The 24,497-nt window shown below is 43.0% G+C and overlaps 5 protein-coding genes across 7 annotated transcripts; 4 read left to right on the top strand and 1 right to left on the bottom strand.

Annotated features, from left to right (window-relative positions):
- The first annotated feature begins 948 nt into the window (after window positions 1-948).
- Window positions 949-2,975, top strand: tmem205 (transmembrane protein 205). 3 transcript variants are annotated; one of them, XM_042706537.1, is made up of 4 exons: window positions 949-1,051; window positions 1,554-1,663; window positions 1,765-1,928; window positions 2,120-2,975. In XM_042706537.1, exons 2-4 carry the CDS (start codon window positions 1,564-1,566, stop codon window positions 2,420-2,422), a joined length of 567 nt encoding a protein of 188 aa, XP_042562471.1. In that variant the 5' UTR covers window positions 949-1,051; window positions 1,554-1,563; the 3' UTR covers window positions 2,423-2,975. The 3 variants fall into 3 exon arrangements, with proteins under 3 accessions (XP_042562471.1, XP_042562469.1, XP_042562470.1); XM_042706535.1 differs by having other exon boundaries at window positions 949-1,056; XM_042706536.1 differs by having other exon boundaries at window positions 949-1,171.
- A 137-nt stretch (window positions 2,976-3,112) lies between these two features.
- On the top strand, window positions 3,113-15,292 carry rab3db (RAB3D, member RAS oncogene family, b). The gene is made up of 5 exons (XM_042706534.1): window positions 3,113-5,448; window positions 8,340-8,576; window positions 11,554-11,672; window positions 12,042-12,166; window positions 12,533-15,292. The coding sequence occupies exons 2-5, from the start codon at window positions 8,340-8,342 to the stop codon at window positions 12,718-12,720; spliced, it is 669 nt and encodes a 222-aa protein (XP_042562468.1). The 5' UTR covers window positions 3,113-5,448; the 3' UTR covers window positions 12,721-15,292.
- Window positions 15,293-15,816: 524 nt separating this feature from the next.
- epor (erythropoietin receptor) lies at window positions 15,817-20,963 on the top strand. The gene is made up of 8 exons (XM_042706531.1): window positions 15,817-16,467; window positions 16,682-16,817; window positions 17,012-17,181; window positions 17,346-17,491; window positions 17,794-17,947; window positions 18,252-18,339; window positions 18,461-18,548; window positions 18,661-20,963. The coding sequence occupies exons 1-8, from the start codon at window positions 16,368-16,370 to the stop codon at window positions 19,438-19,440; spliced, it is 1,662 nt and encodes a 553-aa protein (XP_042562465.1). The 5' UTR covers window positions 15,817-16,367; the 3' UTR covers window positions 19,441-20,963.
- On the bottom strand, window positions 20,820-22,752 carry swsap1 (SWIM-type zinc finger 7 associated protein 1). The gene is made up of 2 exons (XM_042706532.1): window positions 22,382-22,752; window positions 20,820-21,787 (listed from the first exon to the last, which is right to left on the bottom strand). The coding sequence occupies exons 1-2, from the start codon at window positions 22,661-22,663 to the stop codon at window positions 21,188-21,190; spliced, it is 882 nt and encodes a 293-aa protein (XP_042562466.1). The 5' UTR covers window positions 22,664-22,752; the 3' UTR covers window positions 20,820-21,187.
- Window positions 22,753-23,051: 299 nt separating this feature from the next.
- Window positions 23,052-24,465, top strand: znf653 (zinc finger protein 653). Its single transcript, XM_042706533.1, has 3 exons — window positions 23,052-23,568; window positions 23,817-23,857; window positions 23,933-24,465. The coding sequence occupies exons 1-3, from the start codon at window positions 23,267-23,269 to the stop codon at window positions 24,268-24,270; spliced, it is 681 nt and encodes a 226-aa protein (XP_042562467.1). The 5' UTR covers window positions 23,052-23,266; the 3' UTR covers window positions 24,271-24,465.
- The last annotated feature ends 32 nt before the right edge of the window (window positions 24,466-24,497 follow it).

The raw sequence follows: 24,497 nt of genomic DNA, 5'->3' as shown, positions 1-24,497 counted from the left end.
CCAGCCCCTGGCCAGCGAGATGCTTAGCAAGGTTGCACAACTCAGCTGTGGAAACATTGACATCGTAGAAAGATAGTTACAAAAACACGTGTGCGCATGTGAGTGTGAGAGAGAGAGAGAGAGAGAGAGAGAGAGAGAAACCTTGAATATGTGCAATTGCAGATGTATTTTGGTTGCTTTCAGCCTCTTGAGCAGTCAGTGCATTTCTCAATAAATCAATACTCTGCAAAAAGAGAAAATAATGAAAAAAGTCAAACAAACATGTAAAAAATGAGGTGAATTCTTATATGATAATTATATGTAAGAAACGGTAGGCTAAATGTAAAAGTTAGCATATCAACAACTTTTAAAGGCTTGTTTGATCATGTAAGAGCATTTTTAAGAGATTACTTGGGTCTGCGTGTTGATTTGTGCCCTCAAAGCCTGTATTTCGTCAAGGATGGACCGTTGTGAGAGATCCCCTTCAAAATAAAAATGTAGTTTGAACAAGTTTTCCCTTCAAAAAAATAATGCTGAACACATTAGAAGCGTTCCTGCAGTTGTTTTCAACATACCCTCAGCAGCTGGCTTTAGGGACATGGATCTGCTCTAAAATGTAAGAATGAAAAAGTTTGCGAAGAGTCCAATTTCTCTCGTCTTTAAATTAACTGGGTAATGAGCAAAGACCGTTTGGCACTTTCTGCTGTTACTTACCATACCATCTTCCTCATCCATGACGATGTCAACCAAGCGTTAAACAGATTACATGAAAGTGACCGGGTGTTACAACTTCCATGGAAGGTCGCAATGACAATCAATTTTATACAGTTAAGCGTTATGTCACAATGACAGGGAGGTTCTTATGAAAACGAGGTGTTCGCAGAGATGATTGGCTTGAATGTTTCAAAAGGGAAATTGTGATTTGCGGTTGACTCTTTGTGGGCGTGGTTTAACAAGGAACACATTTTCTTCTTTTGGTCTATCAACCAGTATCCAAACCGTGAACCCAAGATCGACGTCTGTCAAAGATCAGTAGGCCTACGTAAATTCAAACTCAATTCAAGTGAAACACGTAAGGTAATCAGTTAAAAACGGTTATGCGAATTTTGGAATGACGCTCTATAACGATAGGCATACTGGCATTTACCAGGACAAATTTGCCTCGACTGTAACTTTGTAACGTCGTTTACATGTATGTGCAGCACCAATGTGTTAGTCTTCAGTTGTATATTGCTAATAATTATTTTTGTTTGTCACTGATGATTACGGCGCATCAACAGCTTGCATGAATATAATTAAGTGGCCTGTTTGAATTCGAAGAAGTTGGTTCGTGTACACTGGTTAACAACTTGCAACGTTGAGAAGTCGAAGCCCTAGTTTCACTCGATAATATCTTATCAAGGTTACACAGTGGCATCTGAATTACGATAGCTGTGAGGGTACTGCGTAGGTCTGGCATACTGGGGACTGTGCCTACAGAGTCGAAGCCTAAGCCTTTTTGCGTTGTCTGTCATTTTGGCAGGGTTTTGCATAGTTTTCACTGAAATAATGGTTATTTTCCTATTTCCTTACAGTCGGTTTGCCATGGCTACTGAAGGGGATCCTACAGACCTTATCAAAGTACTTCACCTGTTGGTGATCTCTTTCACCTGGGGGATGCAGATGTGGGTTTCCTTCATAGGTGGTAAGGATCTCATGATGTTTGAAGTTATGTAGCTGCTCTCTGTGAATGGTGTTTTCCTAAAGTGGTATATCGCTCTCTTTCTCTGTCTGTCTGATCCTCAGGATTTGTATTGGTGTCGCAGGTAACACGGCACACCTTTGGTCTTGTGCAGAGCAAGTTATTTCCTATCTATTTCTACTCTCTTCTGGGAGGGAACTTGGTTAGCCTAGCTATATATGCAGTTTACCACCCCAGAGAGCTGCTGGACTGGCATGAAAGTGTGCAGGTAAGTAAACACTATGGGAAGTGATCTAATCCCAGAATTCTATTCACTCTATTTAGGACAAGCCAATATGCTACATGCTGCTCTTTGTCTGTTTCCTGGTCTTTTTAAAGAACAATTCCTGAATAAATCATTCAGAATCTGGACCTCTTTATGACACAAGTCCACAAATATATGCACCTCCTCCTCCACAGATGATGTTTTACCTTGTGGCTTTAATCATGGCGGGTATGAACGCACACTGGTTCGGCCCAGATGCTACAGTGGCCATGTTTGAAATGCAGGCCATCGAGCAGGACCATGGTCTAGGGAATGAGATTGGCCTGGGCACCAATAAGGATGGCTACACCAAGCTCCGTGAGCAGGACCCCAAGTACAAAGCACTCAAACGCACCTTCTATCGCTTCCACGGCCTCTCGAACCTGTGCAACTTAGTGGGGTTCATCTGTACCACCACCAACTTGGTGTATCTGGCATTACACCTACAGACCATTTAAACACTTCTCCTCCTCCTCCTCCCATTTGAACAGTCCTTGAGATGTGAACTTCTGCGTGACATTCTTGTCAATCTGCGGTGAACAAACACACAGAGCTGTGGAGTTTTTCCATTGGTGCTTTTGGCTGCACCGCTCCGGGCTGTGTCGAGCTCATTTTCATTTCCAGTACAAGCTGAACAGCGCCAAACTGAGTCTCTCATGAGCAGGGCTAAACCGCGCTGGGTTTTGCCTCCACTTCATCGAATATTTTTGTATGTCGATGCTGTGTAAAATGCTGTACAGTTTTAAAGCCGTATAAAACTAATGAAGTGAGGATGCAGGATACATTTTAATAGTGTATGTTTTAACTTCTTTGGTAACATTATTAAACATTCACATTCAATTAATTATATAAATACATACATACATACATATATATATTTCACATACATACATATATACAAACACACACACTACCACTACTACTAAATTCTGTAACGACATGGATTCCTCATTGACTTTTTGAATTATTGTTTTTTTTTTTTTTTTTTACAATAAAATATATTTACAAATACGTATGCTCTGCGCTGGTTGTGTGGATGTTGATTTGTAAGATGCTGGTAATACAATGCTACATTGTTTTTTTGACACTAGAGGGCACTCTATAAAATATCCTACAATATCAGGCTTTGTCAAAATTCACTTAGTTGGACAAGGTTACTGGCTCTGGTTTTTGGACCCTATAATACTTCTTTATTTTATGAGTTATATTTATCCCCAAAGCACAGAAGAAGGATGCGAGTGATGCTCCACAGATCTGTTATTTACTCAGCAACCATAATCAGTCCTGAAAGTAAAATCAGATCCACTATGACTAAGGCCAGCTACTGTTTATTTCATTGGATTTCCACTGACCCTGTTGTACAACAGCTTCATGGAGGGGCTGTGGCCTCTTCACCCCCTTCTGCATCCACTCACTGCCATATCAGTCTGCACTACCGGTGTATCACTTGCCTAAATGGCAGAGGTCTACAAAAGAACACTGTATAGCTTTAACAGTAATATGTTTATATCACATCCTTCAGGCTGTACAACACAATGGCTGTAATTGCTCACAATTGATGTGTAGTTCCATCAAACCAGTTTTAGAGATCTACTAGAGACCCATCAAACAACAGGATGTGCAATATATCTTTCCTATGACATGTTCTAGAGATCTACTAGAGACCCATCAAAAAACAGGATGTGCAATATATCTTTCCTATGACATGTTCTAGAGATCTACTAGAGACCCATCAAAAAACAGGATGTGCAATATATCTGTCCTATGACATGTTCACACTTCAGACTAAAGTGGAGAAGTGGGCCGTTTTATCATCACCAACTCCTCCAACATGCACTTTCCCTTTCCCCTGTTACTGCTGCCAGCAGCTCAAAGCTGAAAAGTATGCTCTGGCTGATGACCATAAAACTTGTTCTCTTCAAAAAATAAAAACACAGTTTGAACCCTTTGGCTCAGGAAGAGACTCCAGACAGAAGGGAGGGTGCCTGGCACTCGGGGGTATTTGTGCTGTAACTCCTTTAGTTGATGGCGGAGCCTTTCAGTGGAATACGTGGTGCCCAAATGGAGTATTTGGCATGCAGAAGGCCTCTCTGAGAGCAGAGTTGGATGGTCTGCCTGCACTCCTCCTCTCTTCAAAAAGCCACAGTAGGAAGGCTAATGGGGAGCTGGCAGGAAACCCAGTGCAGATGGATGAAAGAGAGAAGAGGGGAGCAGGCTTAAGGCAAGGAGTTGAAGAGAGCGGGAGGAGAAACTTCAGAAGCAGGAGAGCTCCAGAGGATTAAGCATGTTTGAGATGACAGATCTGGGAGGTGTTTTACTTTTCAGGCACTTGAGTCCCACCCCCCATCTCTGTACGTACAGTAAATGAGGTCGGCAATGAGGATGAGAGTGAAGGTCCAAAGAAGTGCACTTCTCTGATTTCTTGAAAGCCAGAACGTTTTGGAGGAATTCCGTTTGCTATCTGATCAATCAAAATGTTTGTATGACTGAGTGTGCTGCTGACCAAAGATGATTTAATTGTTTATTTTATCCAAATGCAAATGCATCCCTCACACCAAAAGACTGGAGGAGTAAGTGTACTTGTTGGGACAGTCCATGATGAGAATTTAAGTGCCACATTTAAACTGCAGTATTTATGTTGATGTTGAGGTCAGTCAAGTGTTCGACAAGACAATGTTTTTGTCATATTGTTGCTCTATCCAATACAACTGAATTACCATAACCTTGTAAAGGTGTTTTGTCACCCATTGAAAAATAAACAAAGGTATATAAGCTGCAGAACTTTCTTCCTTTCAAAAACCGACTCGAGTGGGAAGACACTATAAGAAACTGGACCTGCATTCGTTGAGAGTATCTCACTATACACACTGCTTCCTCCAAAAATTCCTGTTGCTGGAACACAATGAAGCACAGTAGAGATAGATTGTTCCACGGAAGTGTCCATGGCTGTGTGACTGCAAGGAATTTTGAGTTACAGCTTTAGCTGACTTTGAGCTATATACTGCTTCGTTGGCGGAAATATCTAATATTAAAAGCACAAGAATAATCAACAGTTCTTTTCAGCTTTTAAAAAGACTTATTAATATTATCCGAACCGGTAGCATACCTTACTGAAAAGAAACAGAATAGAACGAGGAACGGGTTTATTTAGCGTTCGTGTGTGCGCGCGTTTGTGTGTGTCCTCCCGCGCGCACCCACGCGTCATTGAAACACCTTCCAAAAGAGGGCCAGCATTTACTGAGTCCCGGGCGACAAGGGAACTGCGACTCCGTTTTCCCTCAGACTGGCTACTCCTTGGTACACACACAAGATCCGGGAGCACTGATCAAGTCCTCTGTTGTACGGCGCTGACAAAGCCAAGTGCAAGACGCAACATTAGTACAAAGTGTTTTCTTCTCCTGGCAAGACTATCTTCAATTTTAAGGAAATAGAGAGTAACTTAACCGAAGGGACCGGACACGATAAAAGAACGGTTGCATTGAAGGTTGGTGGCTTATTTCCGTGTTTTCCTGCACTTTTAAACCGGTAGCGTATTTATGTAAACCCGTAATCTTTGTTTACCATTGGTTGCTGGGCGTGTGTATGTCTAGGCTATATCTTTTGTTTTTTGGATTCTCGCGATTTTCGTCGAAAGACCACACATAATTGTCCATATGGTGCGTCTGAAGCTATGAACAAGCGCTCAGGTGGAAATTGATGGATAATCAGTGGAAGTCACTTAAAGAGCAGTTTTATGGAAGCAAAGTTGCATAATTATAACAGCCTGTCAAGTGATGAGTCGTGCAGTGGGAAACTTCCTTACGTTTTCATGTTCTATCAGTTACTTATATTTTTTGTGGTTGAACATGCAGTTTTTTTCTGAGTTCTCTGAAGTGGTCGGTGACTGTCTGGATTAAAGAGATTTGCTTCCTTACAGTACACCTATTGGCATTGTTTTCCAGTTTATCCAAAAACATTACTGGAGGAACCAATAGTCTTCCTTTTTAGGCATTGGTTTCATATTATTAACCACTTATTTGATGACATTACAGGGCACAACAACTATCTAATCAATAGCAGGCTGGCTAACTAATATCATTCTAGGTGTGACTTCGGGCAACAAAGTCACAACTGTCTGTCGGACAGCTTTCCAATGAGCTAACAACGATTTTCCAGAAATCATTAGATGGTTATAGCCTGTGGTTCCCTCAATTTAGTCAATGTCTGCAACACAGAGCCTGGTGTCACAGACATTGTGTGTGTGTGTGTGTGTGTGTGTGTATGAGTGTGTCCTATGCAACAAATCTGGCTTTTCTTTGGCTACATCAAAAGCTTATATTTTCACTCAGTGTATGTCTTCTGTTTACCTACCAGCTTAAGACACTTGTTTGTTAATGGACCCTTAACCCTCTTCAGGGTGATTCTCCATCTAACTTTGGAATAGTGAGAACGGCAGGCAGAGCAGGTGGTGGGTGTAGAGCTTCTCTCATCCGTAAATGCAGGGTGCCTAATGAAAACTGGACTCTGCAAGGATGGTTTATTGACTGAGTTTTATGTTTCTCTTTATGATTTTAATTTTCACAAGACATCTGTCGTATATGTGACCCAAGGGAGGAGTAAAATCTAATGGCATGGGTGTTTCACTGACCATCCATGCTTTTAACACAGGTATTAAAAGCATTTCACTGATTATTTGGTATGTATGTATTTTAACTCACCTTCATACAGAGGCATTCTATAATAGTTAGCTACAGCCTGCACACGTGTTGGACATGTGACTGGGATTTGCAGAAGGCTTACATTTTTCTGGTAAGACGGAAGAGAACAACATAATGTTCCAACTTTAGTTTAAACTGAGCCATTTTGCCATGTCTGTGGAGCAATATTAACCGCAGAACATGAGGGCCTGGCTTTTGTGGTCCTGCCACTGATTTAATGTACTCCTGATGGTTATCTGTGGTCAGTCACTGAATAAAAGCTGATTTGCAGGGCCCCTGTTACTCCGGTAGCTCAAAACTGCTGCTGATGTACCACACATTTACTTTGTAAGCTGGTGTATATTCTTTTGGGGAAATGGTGTGTTGGCTTTGTACATAGTACTGTTCTGTTTAACCTTTTTGTACAAAACACAGATGTGATAGATATAGCACTGACATACCCAAACACACACACACACACACTCACTCTTCAATCTAAATTACAGGTGCAAGGCACATGAAATCAGAGATAGTAATTGAAACAAGGGCTTCTCCTCCCCTAGACAATAGCAGCTGCCTCCTTTTGTTGTGCTGTAATAGCCGCTGTTCTGGAGTTGAGTCGTGTTTGACATGCAGGGCCAATGTTCTAATGGGTCTGGGGCCTTTGTTCCGGGTCGGTCTCCACGGCGACGCATCTCTTTAGAGGGAAGTGCTGCCGTGTGCCTGTGATTTGATCTGCTGCCATCAAGAAGGCAGGCTCTCTCTCTCTTTCTCCCATGCTCTCTATCTCTCTTTCTCCCATGCTCTCTATCTCTCTTTCTCCCATGCTCTCTATCTCTCTTTCTCCCAGGCTCTCTCTCTCTTTCTCCCATGCTCTCTATCTCTCTTTCTCCCATGCTCTCTATCTCTCTTTCTCCCATGCTCTCTATATCTCTTTCTCCCATGCTCTCTCTCTCTTTCTCCCATGCTCTCTTTTTACCTTTCTCTCTTACTGTCTCATTTACTCTGTGCCACTCCCTATTTCTGGCTGTCTCTCCTTGTCTATCTGTGAGATCTTTAAAGGCCAGTCACATCAATAATTCAACCTTAAACCCTTTTCTCTTTAAACTGTTTTTATAAAATTCTTATATTTACTAGTACTTCCTATTCAATACTTACAGGGCAAATTCATCACTTCAAGATGGGATTAAGTATAGTGTGAGAATGTTGGTTGTGAATTTCTTTCACTCTGTCCACAAAATGGCTTTTATTTCCTGCATAGTTGAATTTTTTTTACTCATAGTACGAGAGCTGGTCTGACCAGTGTCTTCACTTTTGTCTCAGTTGGTAAACTCTCTCTCCCATACTAGTATTGCTGGTCTCTCTCCCATACCAGTATTGCATAACATTTGTCGTAGTTATAGTTGGTTAAAAAAATCTAGTAGAAGATCTACTTTTCACTATCTTAAGTGAATACCCTAAATAATAGAATGGATACCCTCAGTTGTTCATAGCTGGTCTTTGACTTTATTTGTTTTTTTTGTACCCATTTCCAGTCCAGAGGAAGTATTTAAATGTACTAAGGGCAGCATCACCATTTGATTATGATGTGGTTTCATTGGGATCTACTCTCTAAGTGGAAATAGTCTAGGGTTAGTGTCTAACCAACATTGCCTCACTAGACAGAAGCTAATAGTAACTAATTCTCCTCTCCCATTAGATGGCATCAGTGAATGACTCCCGCGTGCAGCAGCCATCGCAGAAGGACGCGGCCGATCAGAACTTCGACTACATGTTCAAGCTGCTGATCATCGGCAACAGCAGTGTGGGCAAGACCAGCTTTCTGTTCCGCTACGCCGATGACTCGTTCACCCCGGCTTTCGTCAGTACGGTGGGCATCGACTTTAAGGTCAAGACTGTGTTCCGCAACAACAAGAGGATCAAGCTACAGATCTGGGTGAGTTTGTGTACATCCCCACGTATGTGTTTGCAGAATGGATCCCTAACCTATCACACACACACACACACACACACACACACACATGCATGCACACACACACACACACACAGTAATACACAAAGCAGGAGTGTAGATATTGACTTCTGATGCACAGCTACCATATCCAGCAACAGATTCTCCTGAAGTGGAATGAGGGAGCCTGCTGGTCTGTTGAGCAGAGCAAAACTAATAACAAAAAGTCACTTCAGTCAAACTACTTGAGAGGAGATGAAGTGCACGCATGCAGTCAAAACTGAGCAGAATGCTTGTTGAACCATTTTCATATATCCAGTTTAACCCTTACATTCAATACATAGGATAGTGAATTTCATATGTCAGTACAAGGAGTAGACCGCATGTAGATCGACATTACAGTTCTCTTTCCTGTTCTTACCTTTATATTGATACGAGGAACACAGTTACCTCAGTCAGGGTTTTACAACTAGCTAACACACTACCACTGTTGGTTTTGGCTCAAGCCCCACACCCACCCTCTCGTCGTACCGCAGATGTTGCAATGTCCCTCGTTACTGATGTGAGGGAGGTGTAGACAGGCGGCCATTCAGTTGAGTTCACAACACGCACCATTTCACTGGGCACTACCTTCGCTATGAATAATTAGGTAAGAGGCCACGTCATGGTGCAGCACAGTTCACAGGCAGAGAAAGAGGAAGTTGTCGTCCTCCCAGCCTCTCAGCTTCTGCAGGGATGTGAAGTGTCTGCCATCTGCAAGACTGCAGTATAACAGTGGATTTGCTACAATTAGCTCAACACATCATTCTACATTTGTTGGTAATGGGCCTCAATTGATTTCTGTTACTGCCTCTACTGCTACTGTCAGCAATGAGCAAAATGGCCTTGATCCTTTGCTTAGTATCATGAGCCAGGTGGCCTGGTGAAAATGAATTCTGCAGTGTAGAGCCAGTCCGTTTAAGTGTTTTACCGAAGCAAATGTAGGCGCCAACTTGTCCATATCATGTTTGCAAAACATGGATGAATTATAGAGGTCAGCATCCTTAGGTGGAGCTTCATTGATGCTGTTCTACTGTTGGTAGAAAAGTCTGTTGACACACCCAGCAAAAGCATAAAATGTAAAATAGTAACATAACGATAAAATATGTTTCCATATGGAATATTTGAGGATGTTGCAGTGGGAAACTAAGAGGACAGTGCAGTTGCATCAATAAATTATCTCCTGTGGTCCAGATACCCCTTGGGGCATGGAACGCTAAGATCTAACCAGGAGTCAGGACTGAGTGAGCCAGCACATTTCAGTTAATAATCAACTTAGAGTGTGTGTGTGTGTGTGTGTGTGTGTGTGTGTGTGTGTGTATGTGTTTGGGAGGCAGGACTGTTACTAAGGCAGTAACTGGAAACTGCTCAGAGCTTTTAGCCTGCTTTGATTTGAAGTGCTAAACTTTCACATACCTATTAATCACAGGTGGATATATTTCTCTTCGTCTTTGAAGACTTCATCTATTCCTTTGTGTACAAAAATTGTAAATGCAGCTGAGTAATGAAACACAAATGATGTGTGAATATGTTCTCTATATACTGACTGACTGGAAATTTACAGGGGGACAGTAATATGTAAAAGCAAACAGACTTAATAGTGAATCAGCACATTGAGGCCTGCAAACCTGCAAAATGACCACACTTGGTATATATGGTTTCCTAGTCATACACCACACCTCACTGTCTCCTCCTAGCTTGTACACTATTCATACAGTTAGGGTTGTTCCTACCAATTAGTGAGATTTGCGTGCGAGCAACTGTGCGTTTGTGTGTTGAAAGCAAACAATGATTAAAAGTGTCACCTTTGGAAAAGCATGACACACCTGGTGTGTGAGTGGTTTTGTGGGCTTCTCAGTCCTGTGTGGGTCATGAGCTTTCACTGTGGGGGTTGGGGGTGTGTGTGTGTGATACATTCATCGAGACGGTTACACACTTTCACTACTGAACCATTTACCATCGTCATCATATATTGTAGTGAAGGAAACCACCACCCCCACAGACATGCTAACTATGACACTCCTCTCCACTCAGATGGTAAATAGGCTTCTTCCTGTTTGATTGAAAAACGCTGTGTGTTCTTTTAGTGCTCTCTCCCTCTGAATGTCGGGTCATCTATGCCAACTCATATATAACAAACACACACACACACACACACACATTACTCACTCATTGCGCACATACAAATGTGTAAACAAACCCACACCCACAGATACATACACATAAACCCATGCCAGGGCCACTTGGTCTTCATCATCCTCTCTGAAGGAGCTGGCTCTGCGTCATGCCTAAATGTGGAGCAGCTCATCCTGACAACCATGGCCTCTCAAAGCACTAATGGAACATTCATTGGTTCTACTGACCCAGCTGTTACCTGGGTAACCCCCCTCTCCCCTCCTCATTCACTGATGTCAAGGCCCTCAATGCAAATGATGGGCTCAGACCAGGTAACCAGGAGACATTTGTGAGCAAGGGAGAGTTGCCTTGACAACACTCCACTCACCTGCTTGATTTTTTTTCTTTGATCAGTGATTGATATTCATACTCTTACACCCTCAATGTACACTCTGTGGTGGGTTCCATAGGCCTGGTTCTGATTCCAACACTACCTTACAGTATTCAAATTGAGATTATTGGTAAACTTCTGATCAGGTGTGACACAGAATACAGTGGCTGCTTCTTTGCTCTCAGACCAGTATCATCAGTGATGTTGATAGAAGATTAGATTGAAGAATGCCCGCTTCAGATCACAATTAATAGTCCACAATTGGTATATTGTGTTGATATTCATATGGAACATACTGCCCTCTTGTGGTTGTATTAAGTGTTGGCTGTTGTGACCACATTTTGCTTGCCACTTCTTATGCCTCATTGCTTCAGGTGCGGAACTTATGCTTTTTGGTGTATGTGTGACTGTATGCAGGACACAGCAGGACAAGAGAGGTATCGCACCATCACCACAGCTTACTACAGAGGAGCCATGGGCTTCCTGCTCATGTATGACATCACCAACCAGGAGTCCTTCAGCGCCGTGCAAGACTGGTGAGTGAGGGAGTTCATCAGTCATTTCCATTTCTGTCACCTCTTTAAACAGCGATGCTGTTATGCATTTACCTTATATGGACACATTTCAGATACACACACACACACACATACATTTTACAAGTACAATCTAACATCCAACTGACTTTATAGTTGCCAATGAATTGGAAATGTTGTGGTTCTAAGATGTTAAACTATTCACAACAGAACCTGACAAAGAAAAAAAAAAAACATTTTTCAGACATACATCAATATTGATTATCTTCCATGACACCAGTCATTGCATCCTTACCCCAGTCTCTGTACGGCACTAGACACTGGTCTTTGTGTTTCTTGCTTTGTTTGACTGCAAGGAACTCTCTCCCACAGGGCCACCCAGATTAAGACGTACTCGTGGGATAACGCCCAGGTGATACTGGTGGGGAATAAGTGTGACCTGGAGGATGACCGCCTAATCCCCACAGAAGACAGCCAGCGACTGTCTGATGAGCTAGGTAAGCAATTATACTTGTACGCATTCTCTCGCTCTATCACCCTTTATCTCAATCTCTCCCTTACACACACCCACACACACACACACACACACCTACAGTCACACGCACACACACACACACACTCTTATGTTCATAGATGTTTTCTTGTTTGCTTGCTGTATGTATGGACAGACACATTCACAAGCACACATTAATTCACAAGTCCACCTAGTCATTGTTATTTGAAGTAACATTAATTCACTGGGCTATGCCAGAACTACCGCAGTTTTCAGTATTCTTCATTGCTTTTCTCTGTGTCTGTCTGTCTGCATTTCTTTTTCTGTCTTTCTTGTCTGTCGGTCTCCTCTCCCCTCCTTCTCTTTCCAGGATTTCAGTTTTTTGAGGCCAGTGCCAAGGACAACATCAACGTGAAGCAGGTGTTTGAGCGCCTGGTGGATGTGATCTGTGAGAAGATGAACGAGAGCATGGAGGGCGAGAGGGTGCAGCCCAAAAGCTACGCCGACTCCAGCCTGCAGGAGGCAGCCTCTGAGAGCCACGGAGCCTGTGCCTGCTGAACTGTGTGACAGACCCACCTCCATACACAGTCAAACCCCACCTCCATACAGTCCAAACCCACCTCCATACACAGTCCAAACCCACCTCCATACAGTCCGAACCCACCATACACAGTCAAACCCCACCTCCATACAGTCCAAACCCACCTCCATACACAGTCCAAACCCACCTCCATACACAGTCCAAACCCACCTACATACACAGTCCAAACCCACCTCCATACACAGTCCAAGTGCTCTACCCAATCCCAGGTGTTTCTGAGTGACGGGCTACAAACACATACTGTACATACACTCATACACTATCACAGACCTTCTTAAAAGGAAACGGACTCTCATGAATGCAAACATGCAACCCACACACAACATGATTAACTGAGGTCTTGGTTGGGTCAAAATGAAGGAAAAGCACACACACACCCATACACCAACTTGTAGCGACATCTGTTACTGGCTCTTAACTTGGCCTCTTCATCAAAAACCACTGAAACAGAAGCCCAGTGATAACCTGGGGACACACCCACATGCACACACATAGGCCATTCACTACCACCACCACAATGCCCCCCACCCAGACCTTCTTCAGCGCCCCCCTCCCACATGTTTGCTGGGTTTGCTGGATAAACTCAAGCACCCCTAAAGAAAGCCCCATGCTTTTTGTCGTAGCTGTTAAACCAAAACATTGGTTGTGTGAGCCTGATATTCCAGCTCATGCATGCACACACACAGGCACATACAAACCATTTAGTCCTTGACTGCCTCCTTTACATATATCATCCGTTTGTGTTCATTGCATGTGATGCAGCAGGCTTTGCCCGACGTTTATACAAGAAACATGCGCAAATCTCTGAATGTGACATTCTGCTTCTTTGACATGCACTCTCAGTCTTCATTTTTATGTGAATGTTTGTGTGCACTGAACGTGCCTTTAAACTTTACATTTGTCACAACAAGTCATTCCCTGTCACAGCTGGTGTTATTGGAATGAGAGGAAGTGTGTGTGTGTGTGTGTGTGTGTGTGTGTGTGAGAGAGAGAGGTTGATGGAGAAATATAGAGTCTCTCTTTCTAATCAAATCTTCATCCATTGGCAGGAGGGTGCCATCAGAGTGGCATGCTTGCTGCAGGAGTCGTTTGGTGTCACTGCAGCCTGTCTTTGTCCCACCCTTTATCTCATGAGGTTCATTGGGTCTGTGTGTCCCATTGTGCCCCCTCTACTTCTGCCCTCTACTACCCCCGTCCCTGACCTTGAGTCATAACCTCCACTCAAATACGCACCCCTCTGCTTTATGGTTGGTTTATGTACATCAGACCAACACTGTGATTTTGGTGTAACGTGTCTATTGCTGCATATGCTTTCTGTGAAATAGATATACATCATCCCATGCTTAAATATGATGTGTGACAGACAGTACATGTCATCGTAATGGAGATGCGTAATTCCTTTTAGTTGTTTCATCTCAGCGGATGTGCTAGCTGCAGTGTTGTGGGGTGTATATAATCTTATTAATGGAGTGTGTGTGTGATGGCATACCGTCTTAGTTTCCTCTTCATGTCCATCTGGTTTGAAAAGCATCACCAGATCTTGTTGGATAGAGTTCTGAAAGCTGAAGACACACATGAGTGTGTCTGAATTGCGTGTGCAAATTGTCTGTGTCTGTGTCTTCTCGCTCACTACCAAGCTTTCCATGGTTCAAGTTATTAGCCACTGCCGCTACACAGTACCTTGCACCCTGGTTTTTCCAACTCTCTATTACCCTCTTTCAGGAGCCCTGTGCGTCTCTTGGCTACATTCCTCTAATACATACAACAATGACAATGACACAATGTGAAACATTTATAGATCACTTGTTTTGCTATTCCACTGACACCAATCAGCACACATTGAATTAACACTACTTTACTTGGTTACTTTTTCCTGTTCCAGGAAGTGCAGCTAATGTGTTCCCTTGTCCCATCTGTGTGGTGCCAAAGATACATTGCTTTATGCAGTGAAGTTGTACAATTTTCTACTCACAGATTGTGTGAGGCATGTGGAACATGTTTCAGGGTGCTGTTGGTGGGACACTATTGTACTCCTGTGTGTTCAGCTCAAACGCTTGTTCATTTTAGTTATACACTGAGGCTCAGACCTACATACTGGATCTACTGTATTCACACTGGAGGTAGTGCTTTTTTTAAGGGGGTGAGAAGCTAAAGGTATGTGCTTAAATATTTATGTGTTATATTCACCCCCATACAACAACTGTTAAGACTTACTGATTTAACAGTATTGAGTCAAGTAAGTCTACTCGCTGTCAAAATTCAAAATGACTTGAAGAGCAGTTATCCTTGCAGTTGAGTTTTTACTTTAAAACGATTATAATGCTGTTTTTGTGTCTCATCCGGTGTGTCACATTAAGTCTTATACTGTGGTTTGCGAAAGTGGCAGAAAAGTGTATCTCCTTCTGTGTGTGAGATGGTGTGGAAATTGGATATCCATGTCTTTTAAGTGTGTATAAGAAACCTTGCCAACTGAAATGTGTTGATACATTTGTTTACAAAAATAAAGTTAGCATTTATTGCAAAAGGGAATTGTTTTGTTTGCCTATGTGATTTATATTTTCAGGATATAAGTAGGCTAATCCGTAGGCTGTGTCATACATACATTAATTATAGTTGATAAAGATGCTGAATTAGCTAAACGTTTTGTTTTTGTGGCATGTAGTGTAATTTACTGCTTGACAAACCACATCCTTGTCTGTAACCACGTTGAAAACTACACTTACATTGTCCCACGCTTACATTTCCTCACGCACCTTTCCTGTTACCTACCAGTAGACTAACCGACGACCATGAAGCACCGCATGATTTATGCATTCAAAATACCCTTGTCAGCATAGACGCAGACATCCAGTTCTGCTCTGAACTAAGTTTTCTTAGTCCCCCAGTTTGAGGCAGATTAACGGAAAGAACGATGCTGAACAATGATGGGTTTTTCACGGTGCTGCGGAGGGCGGGTTGCTTTGGGTCGCAACATCCCTCTTATCTGGCACCCAGAGACACAACCACGTGCACTGCTGATAACGCAGGTTGAGCGTAAAAACAGTGGGTTGCGCTCGCCTGATAAAAGACCGTTTACTCCGCGTGCACCCGCTCCAATTCTTCGTCGAAGTTGTCTTTATGGATTGCGCGCGATCTAAAAGGGCCTGTTTGATACACCTACAGTTTCTCAGTCAATTATTAAATTCGTTTTATTTATTGTGCCTTTAGTGTTTCCGGACCTAAACATAACCAGTTTACAGTCCGGATTTTATTTAAGATATATGTTCACCATAGGTTATAACTAGACTACGTTAGTGAAGAGAAAGAAGACTGTAAACATCAATGAAAATGTTACTCGCAGCGGCTCCTCCTACACAACTGGTTTGAAACGACTTTGTAACTTTTCGAGGCTCCGCCCATGAAGTAATAAAAAATGGTAAACAGCTTGGAAGTTCTTTGCTTATCTCCTATGATGCAGGCGTGTGACAGTGCCGCGCAGTCCATGGTATCTTACCGTGACGCTGTCCTCAACCACAGACGACAGAAGTAACTTGGGGATCCAGCCACTCAATTATGCACCTCAGCAAAATGCAATCCAGGTTTTGCTTAAACAGATGATCGAAAAATGACATATGTCAGCTTAGCAAAGGTGTTGGCGTTTTGTAGTTTCCTCTGCATCTCCAAAGACGCATGTGTGGAGGGCTCCAGGGAACTTGAAACAAAAGGTAGGCTTACGTTTTCACTAGTGGCATTGACTTCCAAAAGCAGTTTCAGTCTTTTCATTAACGTATAAGCAATGTTATTACTTTTTAGTGTCCCACACTGTGAACCTATTTATATTTTGTTGTAGGCCTTAATTACAAAATACACAGGTGCTGCTTTAATGAAACATAAGTTGTTTATTTATGGGTTTATTTGTCATGATCCGCCTTTTCACAGTGAAGATGTTGCTTCGGTCTGAGGAAGAGAATCCTAAATGTTTCCTAAAAGGGACTGTTGAAATCTTTTGCTTTTGGGAAGAGCAGGGTGAGGACAATGGGACCACAGATCAGTATACCTTCAGATTCACATACCTGTGAGTAACATTACAGCATCCTATTTTCATGTCCTGTATTCAAGCTTGGCTACAACTTTCTTCCACTAACAGAGAAACGAAGAAGGAAGATGTCTTGACAACTAATGAGAGAAACTGGCAAAAGCACATTTGGCACTGATATGGCATTTTGCCAGCAACCTGCATTTTTAAAATGGCGCTTATGTCTCCCACAGAGGCCGCAACACCACTGTCTGTCCTGTTAAAGTCCTCTCCATTGGTGACGGAAAAAAAATGTATTCCTGTGAGAATTCTCAAGTCATATGGTATTCCCCTCTGGACATCAAGGTGTTTCGTGGTGAACAGCTGATCTACGAGCGTTCTTCTCTCTTCACTGACCAGATGTGTAAGTACCCGGGGTGTAGACTCATCTAAGGCTTTTGAACAAATATTTAACGCCCAGTGTTGTTGAAGCTAGTCACTTAGTGGCTGATTGTTTTGAGGTTCTAGAAGTAACAGTAATGAAAGGTACGTCGTGACTGGACTTAACATTCCTTCTGTGTGGCTCAGTCCTGCTAGACCCTCCTGGCAACATGACGCTGAGAAGGACGGCAAAGCCAGGCCAGCTGAAGGTGACCTGGTTGCCACCAGACTTCATTGATGATGGCCTGCTGTACGAGATTAGCTATGCTGTTACAGGAAGCCAGATGGGAAAAGTAAGTCACTCAGCTTCAAGGATCAATGGTCAAAAAACAACAACAACAGCAATAGGGTCATAGAGATTATCCTTTTCTGTGGAAGGTCTTGAACAGTTTGTTATAGAAACGTTTTATATAATTGTCTTTGGGTGGTCGATCATTTTGTCATGTTTTGTGGAGATTACCAATGACCAAATACTTGCCAAGTTAGGCAGACAGCATGAAGCCAGTGTTGCTTCCTTATCAAGACCTATGCTGTCTACAGATAGCAGCACCTGTCACAGAAAGGCTCCCTCACAATCTCTACTTCCTTCTCACAGCGGGAGCAGGTGCGCTTCAAAACAGACCTACTCCTGCAGGGCCTGCAGGCAGGCATCAACTACTCTGTGAAGGCCCGTGTCAGGCCTCAGAGCTCAGGCTTCAAAGGCTGGTGGAGTGCCTGGACAGATCCAGTAACAGTGATCTTGCCTAATGGTGAGTGTTACTTAATTTCTTTGTTAAGTCCGTGCAGTTTTCTGTTAAAACCTTTTTGGAAAAGAGCAGTAGTTACACTTACATCAGGAGATTAGTTGCTAAGAGATACATGTAAAAGCAGGTGATCGCTATCATATCCTTATTGACACGTGAATATCATGTCACATATTCACTCTTGTCTTATGCCAGCATCACAAGATTTTGAGTTGAACTCCTAGCAACCATCAATCACCTCTTCATTGTTCTTGTGCCATGAATATCTTTAACTTCACCACGTAGTCAAACTATTCTCTTTCTCTGACAGAGACGGACCCCCTCATAGTATCAATGAGCCTCATAATCTCCCTTATCCTCCTTCTGCTCTCTTTGTCCATCCTCCTGACCCATCGCAGGTCAGTCAAATTGTATTACTTAAATACTGAATTTAGATTAAGCGTTAAGTATAAACAAATGTAATGTTCGGCCAGCATGTCATGATTTTCATTGGATGCCTTTGTGTACTCCTGTCCTTAGCTTCCTTCTGAAGAAACTGTGGCCTGTCATCCCCAGCCCTGAAAGCAAATTCCCTGATCTCTTCACTGTTTACAAAGGGGATTTCCAGGTATTGTAGGCCTCATGTGACCATCCTATCCAATTCCAGTGTGCAGCAGTGATATAATTTCAAAATTCATAGAGGGTGAATGAGATGTACAGTGACTCCTGTCTTTGTATAGGAATGGATGAACCACAACCCTGGCGGCATGAGGTGGATCCCAGCCTACTACTACACCGATGAGCCGGTGGCTCCGCTGGAGGTGCTCTCAGAGATCAACATCGGAGCAGCCCTGCCCAGTCTCATCTCACCCCACAGGGACCCTCAGGCCATGGAGGCTGATGGAGCCAGGCAGCTGGACGAGGGCGACCAGGTGTTGAACAGAGTCTCTCCGCAAAGATGGTCGGAGCTACAGCACGAGGCTTGGATGCTGGAGCATCTTCGGAACCTGCCTCTCCATCCGCCCCCCCTCTCCCAGTCCTCTCTACTGGAGTCCCATGATGCCTATGTCTCCCTCAACCACAGCTCACAGAAGCCCAAGGATGAAGAGAAGGCACAAGAAAGGGAAGGGGATGAGATGGAAGACATCCTGGAGGAGTCCCTACCTCTACAGACTCTATTCGCGGGGGCAGGAACCAGGTCGTCAACATCTCACTCCGACCTGGGTTCCCTGCAGCAGAGCTCCGGCTCGGGCCGGCTGTCTTCACAGTGCAGCTTCGAGTACCCCAACCAGACCTGGCCACCGAATGGCCCCAATTACACCTACATGGCCGTGGCGGACTCGGGAGTTTCCATGGACTACAGCCCCATGAGCTCTAGCCAGCTTGCTGACACGGAGCGGAAACACAAGCCCAGGGTGATCTACACCAACGAGCTGCCCCTCATCCACAAACACAAACACTGGCCGCTCACACGGCAGCCCACAGATTCTGACTGCAGACCACTTGGACACCAAGCCTAAGCTTACTGGAAAGGGGAAAAGGAGTGGATTTTCACTGAAAGAGGAGGACATCTTGGGCATATTTCTGTTGATGTGCACCAACCATAAGCTAACAACCTGCAGCTTCTAGTACTTATGATACTCAAGCTGACACACAGACACACACATCAGAGGATGGCTTTTGAGAATAGATTAGAAGGCAGAGGAATCAACGAGTGAATCAGTTTTGCCTTGCATAGTGTGAGGGCCGTACACATGAAGCTATTACTGTGATCATGAAATTAGTCATTATTCTTTAACGACTATGTCAATGTCAATACACGTCAAGGTCTTTTATAACTTACTTTAAATGTTGTTTTAGGTATAAAAATATAAACAAGGTTATTTTATTTTCAAATTTTTAGATTACTGCATTTACTTTTGATGCAAACATAAGTTTGCAGTTTTGTCAGTGTTCTATTACACAATTAGACAAATGTCCATTACTGTAGAAGTGAAACAAAAGGAGAGGTGATATCAGGCTTTTCTCTGAGGCTTATCTCCAGCTTGCAGAAAGGTTGAGTGGATTCACTCTATAGTTACTGGGGTCCCTTCCCATTTCTGAGGCCTGAGCCAGTCATGGGTTTTTGTACAAACTGTTAATATACTTGGAATGAGAAGACAGTGCAGATTCCTGCTTTTCAGCGTCACACACAAGACTTTTTTGCTTGGCAGCAGAGTGATTGTAATTATAATCCCATCATGAAAAAAACACTCAGACAATAGTTTCATAACCTTTCGTAACAATGAAACATAATAGCTATTTGTAATGTTGTTTTCAAAGGCATTAAAGACGTCTTGATCCTAGAGACAATCACAAACATTTGGAGGCATTCTCCCAGTAGCTAATATAACTCACAAGTTTCTCCAGGATTCAAGGTTTATATTGCACACTTGGAGTAAAAAAAGTTTTTGGATTATTATGTTTGACATTTTTACTCTGTTATGTTATCATATATCAATACATTTTTACATGGGAAGACCTTCATGCAGACTTCCTATCTCAAAAGACAACAAGTCTTCAAAGCATCTTGTGAATTTATAAAGGACATTACTCTTGTGGCTGTTGTACATAACATACAAATGTAAATATAAATCTGTTGATTTCATGGATGCGACAGCAAATTTTACATAAAATTGGCTCGATTTAAGCAGCCTCTATCTCTTATCTAGTGGCATTATATGCAAGTAAAACCAAAGCAGGACTATGATCAACAGAATGTTGAACTCTCTTATCCGTCTTTTTAATGTCATTTGTGTTGTTTTCCTGTTTCTTTTTTGGCAATTTTAGCATGTGGATATATTGTACTTTCTGTAAAAAAATTACTTTTCTAAGATAAAATTAAACACTGTGATTTTTATTTGTTTTTGAAACTGCTTTACAGAATATGAGATTTGTGTAAATAACTTGTAATTCTATACAAAAACTGTCAGATGTAAACACACTGAACCCTTTTTTTATTTACAATGCATAAACTTTATCTTAATAAACTGTGTTTTCTATTCTTTGCGTAACAACAAACAATAAGATTGCTTTTGACAGTAAATAAACTTTCACCTGACCGATTAAACTGAATTTAGAACTCGGGCATTGAGGCTGCCATACTTGACAGTTTCCCCGCTAACTTAAGACATTTTCACCACCTCTTCATGGTCTTCCCTTCAAGAGGAAGAGATGGGGAAACAGCTTTAGACCTGACATGAGAGACTTTGCAGATTGCAACAGATTCTAAACCCCCTCCCTTTGTTGATCCGAGTCTCCAGGCTCTTTTGATTTGCTGGTGCGAGAAAACTCCATAGCACCATTGGCACGAACACCTAAATGCCACTGCTGTCCATTGGCGGTCCCGCCACTCACTCCTGCCCCAGAGAGATACACCTGCCACTCATGCTGTGATTCATCCCTAGCAGCCATGGAGCGCAATTCCTGAACCAAGGTGCAGCGTGTCGGGAAGTAACGGTCTAGCACAGACAATTTAGGGTCAGTGGTCACGGCTTCCCAGTCAGAGTGGTAGGAGACGATGATGCGGCATTGGACCGCAGGACCCTTAACAATACATCTACTGTCCCCTGTTTTCTCAGAGATGCGTGTAAGGAAGGAGGATGTGTCGATGAGCAGAGCTGCGAGGTGTGCTGTGGCACTCATCTCCTCCCTCTGGGGCCCCCCAGCGCCTGCTCTTCCAACGCCATCCATCCCATGCAGGTAGCTGTCCAGCCCGTCCACCAGCACCAGGGACGGGGCAGCAGCTGCGCTTGAGCCCAGCTCATGCAGGGAGGCCACGTCCAGCAGCAGCTCCTCTAAAGATCTCGGATACACAAACTTGATTTTCTGTTTCAGGCATTAGGGAAAAATAATGTTTTAGGGTCTTACATTGAAATGAACACTATATCAACTTCTAAACAATGATATTGACACACCTCAACCTATTTAACAAAAAAGTGCACAGGTGACACAGAAAAGGCACATTAGGCTGTTAGGTCTAGGTTTAAAAAGAGGTCATCATCTCTTCTTGATGATTCTAAAGAACTTGGCCATGGGCCCATCTTTGGAAGCTTGTGTTATGTTCAGATTAAACTGGATAAACATCTTTCACTGACTGTATACTACTTTAAGAAACATGTTTACACACTCTATCTAGCTGTGCACACAAAGATAAGTCGATTCCCTTATCCTCAAACCACAACACCAAGTCAAAAATAACCTTGCCTATAAATACCTAATACTCATACAGACTATGCTCCATCACTGTTGAGTATTTCAATAATTTTCAACATATTTGTAAGGTGGGAACTAAAAGCTACTATAAATGTTCACCAAGAATAGCATATCATTAATTATATTTATTTGAGAGACCTTGTGAGATGTAGGCATTAGGTTTAACATTTTCCGTGAGTTAGAAATAGGATCAGTTGGCGTTATTACCTTTAAACTGTCTGGTTTCAAGCTAGTCATAGACTCCTGGACAGGTACCGGGAACTTCTGAATGACAGTATGAGTGTAAAAGATAACTTTATGGCCCAGTTCTGAAGCAGCTGTGACTGCTGTCAGGAATAACAATGCGCTGCAGACGCCTCGCTTTCCAATGACAACCACTGAACTACCGTCACACTCTGTAGTGCTGTGACTCAACACGCTCTTGTCTTCTGATGAGGCTGAAGTCGGGTGACCATGCCGTCTAAATACTGCGTCCAAAATGTCAGCCATAACTACTTATTTGCAGCTATTCCGGTAACAGACGTTAAGAGACACGCTCACGAAGCTTGTCATAGCATGGCAGACATATATATATATAGTCTTACATTTCCACAGAATCACAGCTGTCCAGCAACTTTCCGAATAAGTTATTGTTTCCCGCGTAGTGTCTCAACACGCCCTACGGACGTACTTCGATATCTGATTGGTCAATATAGCTGTCTGTTAAAAGCAACCCACAAGTAAGGAATCCGTTCCTTTCTCTGGTTCCTCGATGGAAATATTTGTGCAGTCGAAATGTATTACACTGACCAGAACAATCAGAATAAGACACCTCTGTAACTGCAAAACGGACATTTTTGCTCTTACATTTTACTATGCAGAACTGTTTAATAAAATATGGAGAGTAATTGCGAAGTAATATACACCCCGAGTAAAGAAAACAATGCCTGAGCGCTCATTATGCGCAGAGCAGTTGCACTAAAATGCGAATAGAGCCATGACTCCGTCGCTACCATGTCTATGGTCGCTATCTAAACATTGCTATTTCCTGTGGAAGTGTACTGTCAACTTCCGTTGAAATTATTCGTAAACCACCACAACACCAGACAGCTGATGGCCAAGATGGCGACTGGGTATGCAGGAGAGGCCACCTTGGACACGAAAGAAACTGGGGGCCAGATTAAGGCAATTCTACGGCGTTGTAGAGGTCGGCCCAGACTTACTGACTCCGACCGAGCGCAAAGGCGACTGGAGTCGAGGAAGAAGTACGACGTGCGGCGAGTTTACCTTGGAGAGTCACACAAGGTTTGGAGTGAGCTGCGCCGGCAAACTAGCTTGAGCGATGCTGGACTAGCAGAGTATTTAATTCTGTTGAATTCTGCGTATGGGGAGCAGTATCAGCAGCGATATGGCGGGTACGTAAACAGTGCATTTTAAGCTTAAATATCCTTTTGCTCTTCCTTCGTGCTGCTGCAGATTCTCTGTTGGCAGCGCCAGGTCTAACGTACAACAGTGTCAATCTCAACACTTGTACGTTGCATTTGTTCCACATTGGCCAAAATTGCTTGGTTTAAGGGGATGAAATTGGTATATTTACATGATGTCATCTCCACAAAACATTCTTGTTGAAAACTGTAGTAATTTACACTGTTGCTGTTAACAGGAAGAAGACAATCCCAGAACTGTGTGGCAATCATACAAAGGGTGAGTGGTGGAATCTGTGGAAGCATCTTTTCAGTTTAGTGCTGGAATCTACATTAAAAACACCTTCTCTTTTAGGCAAGAAAATACCGGTTACCAGCTTGCAGACGTTAGTCAGCTGGTACCAGGAGCATTCACAGAGCTGTCCTCATGAGCCCCAGCTAAAAGCTCTTGAGCCAGTCCTTGGCCTGTCCACCTCCGTGCTTTGGCAGTGTGATGCAGCACACTCGTTTGTGCAGCAGCTCTCCTGGCCAGCTGAGGGTGGCAGCGAGTCTGAGGCAGAGGAGGAGGCAGAGGGAGAGATCGAGAGGGAGCACAGGGTAGAGATTATTTCGGGGGCCAGCACTCGTGCAAGACGGAAAGCACGCAAAGGTACATACAAATACATAAAGCCTCTTGCCTCAGAGTACTGGTAAATGGACAATGATGTCATTATGTGTTCACATCGAGTGGCAGATATGAGGGCCAACAATAGATGGATCACACGGGGGCCTTGGTATCTCTGCACCTGATATCTAGGGATGTTTAAAGGGTCTTTGGACAGATTATCCTTAAAAGTGAACTATTTGGTGATTTTACTCGCCTTTCTCCAATACTTGGTGAGGCAGTAGTCAAATATTATCTTGGCATGTTTGGTACAATG

The sequence above is a fragment of the Clupea harengus genome, unplaced genomic scaffold (genome assembly GCF_900700415.2).
Source record: "Clupea harengus unplaced genomic scaffold, Ch_v2.0.2, whole genome shotgun sequence".
Classification (NCBI taxonomy): Eukaryota; Metazoa; Chordata; class Actinopteri; order Clupeiformes; family Clupeidae; genus Clupea; species Clupea harengus.
This window is presented reverse-complemented; position numbering and strand designations above follow the sequence as displayed.